This window comes from Chenopodium quinoa, unplaced genomic scaffold, assembly GCF_001683475.1.
Source record: "Chenopodium quinoa cultivar QQ74 unplaced genomic scaffold, ASM168347v1, whole genome shotgun sequence".
NCBI classification, from domain to species: domain Eukaryota; kingdom Viridiplantae; phylum Streptophyta; class Magnoliopsida; order Caryophyllales; family Amaranthaceae; genus Chenopodium; species Chenopodium quinoa.
In genome coordinates, this window is record NW_018744080.1 from 4,129,888 (window position 1) to 4,138,732 (window position 8,845).

The following is an 8,845-nucleotide window of genomic DNA, read 5'->3' on the forward strand; positions in this document are numbered from 1 at the left end:
TCTGCTACACCGTTCTGCTGTGGTGTCTTCCTGACAGTATGATGCCGACCTATACCCTCATCTGCACAGAACTGATTAAACTCGTCTTTGCAAAACTCTAGCCCATTGTCCGTTCGTAGCTTCTTGATCTTCCTTCCTTGTCGATTTTCCACCAAAGCTTTCCATTGCTTGAAAACTTTGAAGGCCTCATCCTTTGACTTAAGCAACCTAAGCCATGTGTATCGGGACTTGTCATCAACAAATGACACAAAATAGTGGTAACCTCCCATACCTTCAACTCTAGATGGACCCCAGCAATCTGAATGGATGTAATCGAGCACTGCATCAGTAATGTGAGCACCCTTGCTGAACTTTGACCTGTGTTTCTTACCAAACACACAATGCTCACAAAATTCAAGGTTGGCAACCTTGACCCCGGATAGAAGACCCCTCTTGGACAATAGCTGCATCCCCTTCTCCCCCATATGACCAAGCCTCATGTGCCAAATCTTAGTCATCTCCTGGTGAGATACAGATGCGCAAACCGCAGAACTAGGCAGTGTAACACCCTCAAAAACATAGAGGGTGTTCCTTTTGATACCCTTAAGTACCAACTCAGAACCTCTGAAAATACACAACTCCCCATCTGAAAACACACCATTGTACCCCAATTCATCCAGGGTACCCAATGAAATCAGATTCTTTCCTAAAGCAGGAACATGCCGTACATTAGTCAAAGTTAACCTCCGCCCATCAACAGTCCTCAACCTCATGGAACCAATACCTGTGACCTTACATGGAGCATTGTTACCGACTATAACCATACCCCCATTGCGAGGTTCATATGTATCAAACCAATCTCGACGTGGACACATATGGAACGAACACCCCGAATCTAGAACCCAGTTATCAGATAAATCATCAGACCTAGCAGAACTGACTAATGCTAAATCTTCCTCTGAATTATAGCTCTCATTCGGTTTCTCTTCAACTACAGCAGCCTGGGACTTGTTTTTCCTCACCGGACAATTATTCCTAAAGTGACCCGGTTCTTTACAGTAATAACATGTTTTAGTAGTAGTTTTACTAGATCCATCCTTGCCGTTTCCAGCACCCGACCCAGCATTGTTCCCCTTGTTAAACCCCTTATTCTTTTTAGACTTTCCGGACTTAACAAACAACCCACTACCATTATCCCCATTATCACTCGTAGCTTTCATTCTGAGTTCCCTAGTATGAAGTGCTGCCTTCACTTCTTCTAAGGTTATAGAATCCTTACCAACAACAAAAGACTCTACAAAATTCTCAAAGCTAGACGGTAGAGATACAAGTAAAATCAACGCAGCATCCTCATCATCAATTTTAACATCTAAATTACGTAAATCAAGCAAAATAGAGTTAAGTTTTTCTAGATGTTCCCGTAAGGAAGTACCTGACTGCATCCGGAGGCTAAACAACCGCTGTTTCAGTAATAATTTGTTGGTCAACGACTTAGTCATATACAATGACTCCAGCTTCAGCCACAATCCAGCCGCCGTTTCCTGATCAGCCACCTCCGTGATGATTTGATCATCAAGACTAAGTAATATGGTAGAGTGTGCCTTCTCTTCCATAACTTCTAACTGCGAGTCAGTCGGTCCGTCTCCTGACTCCGAAGTAGTACTCTTTGGAGCCAACGGACGCCATATCTGCTGTTGTTTTAACAGAGCCTTCATCTTAATTTGCCATAGCCCGAAACTATTTTTCCCGGTAAACTTCTCAATTCTTATTGTTGAATCTCCTGCCATTGTTATCTTCAAGAAACTCTCCAAGGATTGAACCTGAGCTCTTGATACCAATTGTTGTGCGACAGCGGAAGCAAAGGTCGAAAACAAACAAGAAAACAATAAAGAAATTCAATGCAAACAATAAGAACAACACCAAGAATTTACGTGGTTCACTATCGATGTGATAGCTACGTCCACGGGCACCGAGATCGAATGATTTCACTATAAACTGCAAAGATTACAAAGATGATTCTTGTATTTCTCAAGAACGGCTCTCACTCTGTCTCTCTTCACCCTAATACTGATATTAGGGAGGTTTTATATTAATCCCTAATTAAAAGATACTTGGGCAAAAAGATAATAAAATAAGATAACCTAAAACCGCAAAATCCGCGTTCCGTATTTTTCCTTCTCCGCCCGGTCAGACCGGGCAAGGTCTGCCCGATCGGGCGCGAGAAGAAAACTCCATACGAATGCTTCAACGTATCCAACCCCCACCGCCCGGTCAGACCGGGCAAGGTCTGCCCGATCGGGCGAAGGCTCGCCCGGTCGGGCGAAGGCTCGCCCGGTCGGGCGCGAGAGCAGCTTCTTCAACGAATTTGCCAGGCACCTCTTCTTCTTCCGCCCGGTCAGACCGGGCAATGTCCGCCCGATCGGGCGGACAAAGCTACGAAGTACGAGTCACCTAATATACTTATCAACAGATGGTGTGTGCATTATTGTTGAGGTTGTCTCTGCTCGGCACCAAGCATGGTGTTGAGGCGAACTCGATTATTCTCTATATTGAGAAATCTAACCGAGGAGCTTGCATATGGGGTGAAAGAGCTTCCTTGATGGACAGACTCCTACTAATTCTAGAGGAGCACCAAAACGTACAAGGCAAAGAATCCATATTGAAGTGTATTTGTCATATCTCCCAAAACATGATGGATATGGGTGGTGTTGTTCTTCAAAGTCCAGATGAAATGCTAATAAAGATGGCTGAATACTTTGTGAATGGCCTGTCATTAGATATGAAAATTTGGAGTGGCAAGTGTTTGATTATTTTTCTCAACCGCCATTTGTATCATGATGTCTCTCTGTACATCTACAACGAACTTCGTAGCATTTTGCACTTGTTGAACCCAGCAGAAGAGGAATTAAGGGCCCTTCTTCAACAGATTAGAGCTCTCATTGGTTGATGTCTACTCCAGCTTATATTACTCTACACTCTACGGAACAAGTCAACAATATAGTACTTTAATCATGTAGCAAAAATATACTCATTAGTATTACTAAATTGTACATGGTGAAACAGGAGGTCAGGAGCCATTATGGACTACGTGTGGTGCATCATATAGGAGATAATATAGGAGAAGATTTTATTTTTTTCCCTTTGTTTTAGGCAAAAAGATAAACACACACACAAAAAAAAAATTGTACTGCTAAGAATTGTAGGTACAATTTGGAGGCGCTTGGAAACCAAAAAAAAAAAAAAAAAAAAAAAAAAAAAAAAAATACTACTCTTAATATAATACTAGTAAGAATTAGATAAATCATTCGCCTTTTCGTATTCTTTCATAACTGCAACCTACCCTTTTTTTTTAAAAAAAAAACTTGTCAAAAAATTATCCTTAGTTATACTTGGAAACAAATCTTAAAAATCCATAAAAACAAGTGGCATTTAAGTTTTCTGTTATCAAATATAACAGTAAAGATATAATTAAGTATAGTTTCTTGTTATCTATTTACTCCGTAATTTACTAATTTGCATATATTTCCATAAGATAAAATTTAGAATCATAAGATATATTTTATTTGTACCTCCATAACCATAGAGAAAGTTATTATTCTTATCAAATAAAAGTCCCTCGTATTATTATTTTCATCTTAAGCTAACCATAGAGAAAGTTATTATTCTATCAAATAAAAGTCCCTCCATATTATTATTTTCATCTTAAGCTAACCATAGAGAAAGTTATTATTCTATCAAATAAAAGTCCCTCCGTATTATTATTTTCATCCTAAGCTAATCATAGTGAAAGTTATTATTCTTATCAAATAAAAGTCCCTCCGTATTATTATTTTCATCCTAAGCTAAGCTACCATGTTGCCCGAAGAGTTGATCTTTGAAATACTGTTACGATTACCCGTGAAATCCCTTGTAAGATTCAAATCAGTCTGCAAAAACTGGAAATTAATAATCACAAACCCTAAGTTTACCAAACTCCAATCATCCTTTTCAAAAAAGCGATATGATCTTGTATCATCGCATGTTGTGTTCCAATATAGACCCATAATGGCCCTTCATCTTGATCTTACGAACAAATTATACACAAATAATTATAAATTGGTACCAATGGCATCAAAATATTTCAAGCTCAACTTGCACAATTCCAATTTCGTAGGATCATGTAACGGCATACTTTGCATTCATCTTCTTAACAACGCTAATGATTTGTGTTTATGGAATCCCACGATTGATGAAGCACGGTACATCACATTCCCTAACAAGTACAAATATCTAATTTTATTTTCCGGATTTGGGTACGCTCCCTCTATTGATGACTACAAAATCGTGTTGGCGGTTCAATATATGTACGAAAGACGTCGTCATAGATCAATTATAGTGTACTCAGTGCGTCGTGGCCAGTGGAAGGAATTAGATGATGCTTATTGCTCTTCGGCTATACCCCATATATACACACAAAAATATGGAGGCAACTTTACTTGGTGGGCTATACGTTCGGAGCCAGTTGTATTAGACGATGCACTACATTGGGTTATAGGTAATCATCATAATAACGCAGATTCAGTTTTCTTCATTCTTAGATTCGATATGGTGAGTGAGTATTTCAACAAGGCCGCTGATCTGAGGAAAATCATGATTAACCAAGAATTGATGGATTATACTAATATTGGTAATAAAACATATGAATTACTGTTGAAGCAAACAGAAATAGGCTTGACGGAGGACAATAAAATTGGTGTTTATCAGTTGTACAATGAGTATTACAATCAAGACCTTGGTCGTAAGCCAAGGTTAATGCGAGAAGTTGTAGAGGTACGCGTTATGTTGGACCAAGATTGGAAGATGAAGTATAGATACCAAGGAAAATGGGGAAAGGACAATGTTGATCAAAATTTGCAAAGCATTACGGGTAATGGGAAGGTCGTGGTTATGGAGAGTTCTCAAATGCAAAATGGAAAATTGCCCTATCAAATACTTGATTTGAGTCAGCCCAAACCTAAACCTTACTTCATTCATGTTGCTCCTAATGTTAGCAATGGTCATCCTGGTCACACAGTTGTATTTATGGCTAACTATGTTCCAACCCTCATTTCTCCTAATTCTTTTTCAGAGCTTTTTTGGTGCAGCAGGCCACGCGGTGTGGCCTGCTGCCAAGTCAGTAAAAATAACGGATTCTGACGCGCGCATAACGGGGTTACTATTCACGCGCATAACGGGGTTACTGGTTTTGTCAGGGTTACTTGTATTTTTCAGGGGTTACTTGTATTTTTTTTTTCAAGAGTTACTTGTAATTTTTTTTTCAGGAGTTACTTGTATTTTTTTTTCAAGAGTTACTTGTATTTTTTTTTTCAGGGGTTAATTGTATGGATTAGTTATTCAAGGGTTACTTGTATTTTCAGGGGTTACTTGTATTTTTTTTTTTTTCAGGAGTTACTTATATTTTTTTTTCAAGAGTACTTTTTTTTTTTTTTTTTTTTTTTTTTATAATTTTTTTAGGGGTTACTTTTATGGGTTAATTCAAGGGTTACTTGTATGAGTTACTTATTCAAGGGTTACTTATATGAGTTATTTCAAAGGTTACTTGTATGAATTACTTATTCAATGGTTACTTGTTACTTATTCAAGGGTTGATTGTAGGTTGGTTTTTTTTTTTTTTTTAAAAAAAAAGGGTTGTTTGTAGGCCCCATACCAAACCAGTAACACCCTACAAGTAACCCCCGACCAAAACCAGTAACACCCTACAAGTAACCCCCGACCAAAACAAGTAACACCCTACAAGTAACCCCTGACCAAACCAGTAACTCTTGACCAAAACCAGTAACACCCTACAAGTAACCCCTGACCATACCAGTAACACCCTACAAGTAACCTAACCCCTGACCAAAACCAGTAACACCCTACAAGGCTACAAGTATCCCCTGACCAAAACCAGTAACACCCTATAAGTAACCCCTAACCAAACCAGTAACACCCTACATGTAACCCCTGACCAATCCAGTAACACCCTATAAGTAACCCCTGACCAAACTAGTAACACCCTACAATTTTTGACGTGGAATGTTCGATTTGAGATTCCACAAAGAAAGAGCTCAAATTTCGTTGGTTCTCATCGATTTCACTACTTCAAATATTGTTCATGAACAATTTGACAACCAATTTCTACAATTTCAGGCTTTAATTGTAGCAATTTAGCAAAGAGGAGAGAGAAAATGGGTAGAGTAGAGATATGGTTGTTAGTGATGTGTGGTTTGACTTGAAGAAGAAGCTAAGAAAAGAGGAGAGAGAAAATGGGTGGAGTAGAGATATGGTTGTTGGTGATGTGTGATTTGGCTTAGAGAAGAAGCTAAGAAAAAAAAGGAGAGAGAAAATGGGTGGAGTAGAGATATGGTTGTTGGTGATGTGTGATTTGGCTTAGAGAAGAAGCTAAGAAAAAAAAGGAGAGAGAAGAGTTGTAGTATTTTTATAAAAAAATAAAAAATAAAAATTGTGGCTGGCCACACCGTGTGGCCAGCCACATACAAAAATTTGTGATTCTTTTTAATTATTTTTTTGTTTGAAAATATGTTAATTAAATTAGTTATGAACTGGTAATTTATTTATTTATTTTTTGCAATCTATTGTACATTTGTACATGTTTAAAATTCAGTTTTCATCTTGGCTCGTGTTGGATGAGATCAACTCGAACAAAAAAATTGAGTTTACATGTTACTCCTACAGTCTTAATATACATACAAAACTTAAATGTAGTATAAAGATAAAAAAAAAACAATAAAAAGAAATTCAGGGGACTAATTCTTCACCATAACAAAAAATGAGTAGGGATGACAAACTGGCACTTTATGTGTCGCGTTTTGTTGTAATCCTTGAGTTCATGAAGTAATCATCATAAACACGAACTAACAACTTTCCAAACCTCTTAAGATCCAATCTCACGTTTTGATCATCCAAATAAACCTTCTTAGTAAACTCCCACCCCTTTTTATTCACACTATTAGGGTCACTCAAAACAGGATCATCTTTATCATACTTGTAGTACAATGAACTTTCTCTAGGATGAATTTTGTACCCTATGTACTTTAATCCCATCTTTTTCGCGGGTTCTCCATAATAATTCTCGGATGCCCAATCCGTTCCTAGAGGAATAACTTGAACTAAGACGCGATTTTTCTCTAGGAAGAGAAAATGTGTCATGGCAGCTCCATGAACTCCAATCATAACATCACTACTACTTATTTCTTTGTAAATGATACCTAATTCGGTGTTTCTATTAGGTTTCAATATATGTACGCTGAACCCGATTTTTTTTGCCAATTTTATCAATGCATGCTCGTTAGTTATGCCTCTAGACCCACTTCTAGACAATAAGACCATTCTCGGCTTCTTCTTGAGGTTTACAACTCTTTTTGGGGCATGAAAAGCTCGACTTAGAAGGTTTCGAAAGCCTAAGGTGTTTGCTTTGCTCATTGATGAGTCGATTGTGAGCTCATTGTGGATTTTTAGCCCAACGACGGCTTCTTGAAAGCAATGTGTCTTGGAATTGGAATTGAATATGATAGGAGGATAGTTTGAAAGTTGTGATATAATTTGACTATACTTTGTGTACCACCAAGTATGGTATTCTAGGATAACAAAGACTACTTCTTTGTTGAAATGTTGTGATGTGATGTACAAAGGGATTATACCGTCGTTGAATTCATGGTACACATTGCCTGTATAGCCTCCCGTTGAGAAGAAAATGGCAGGGACGTGGTGTGTGACGTTGCATTTGTGACCGGAGTTAGCCAAGGGTTTGTGTTTTGAGATTAGGTGCAATTGATCAATTGTGTTCATTACACTAGTCTCCCATTTTCGGGTATATGGCTTGATGGTTTCATGTTGTAACTCGTGTTCATCATAATTTGTAGGGATGTCAAGTAGAGGGGCTTTCGGGGTTGTAGATGAGTATAGGAAGATTGAAGAGGATGAAGAGTTTGTTCTAATATCTCCTTTCATGAAACATACATCTGTACGAAAATGGCTTCGATCACAATAAATTGTTCCTGCATTCAAACAAACAACCATATGACTAAACATTAAATTAGAAGTAAAAATTATGAACATATATACGTGTGATGTGCACCTTATACGTCGAGTAATCCTAACCACTTGTACGATACTTTTTAAACATATGCCTATATGCAATATGCACGCACAAGGCTATGCTCTCTAATGAAGCCAAAAAATAGAGGAAATAAACTTACCATTTGATGCAGAAGAAGCAATTGGAGGATCCGAACCCGATATTTCGTACGACAATTTATCTCGTCCTTCTGATTAATCAACAAGAGTGAATAAGAGAAAGGGTCAATTTATCATGCATGAAACATATTAAAAACAGAGCTAATATTCAACATAAAGCTTGGGCACAAACTATTAAAACATAACATCAACTTAATAAAAATAAGCAAATACTTCATACTAGGAAAAAACACTTTATAAATTCCTAGTTGTTCTCGAGTTGTAGAGTACAGTTTTATTTTTACTCTCCAAACTACCACAAATTAAATTTAGGTATATTCGGGAATCTTATGGACATGCTAACAAAATTTAACTAATATAAATGACAATGATACTATGATACTGAAATAGTAACAAAACATTTGATATGGACTTACGATGTGTACAAGATAACGAAAACGGAAACCCGAAAATCTGAGACACCCAAATGAGGCTGCAAGAGAGCAAAGAGAGGCAGAGTAGTGAATATAGCTTAGACTTTTTTCTCTTGGATGACCTTAATTCTTCCTTCATAATCTTACTTGTAATTGTTTCATCAACTTTCCTTACATTATGAAGATGATCAATATAGTACTTTTGAAAATACACCATC

General features: G+C 37.5%; 1 protein-coding gene across 1 annotated transcript in view; it reads right to left on the reverse strand.

The window, feature by feature from the left end:
• Window positions 1–6,655: 6,655 nt before the first annotated feature.
• Window positions 6,656–8,845, reverse strand: part of LOC110691564 (EGF domain-specific O-linked N-acetylglucosamine transferase-like) — a 2,766-nt gene continuing 576 nt past the window's right edge. Inside the window, exons 1-3 of the mRNA XM_021868504.1 lie at window positions 8,631–8,845; window positions 8,217–8,285; window positions 6,656–8,015 (exon numbers count right to left, since the gene is read on the reverse strand). The exon at window positions 8,631–8,845 is cut by the window's right edge and continues 576 nt beyond it. Coding sequence (XP_021724196.1) covers window positions 6,814–8,015; window positions 8,217–8,285; window positions 8,631–8,844 — 1,485 coding nt within the window. The 5' untranslated portion in view covers window position 8,845 and the 3' untranslated portion in view covers window positions 6,656–6,813. The remainder of the gene's footprint in view (window positions 8,016–8,216; window positions 8,286–8,630) is intronic.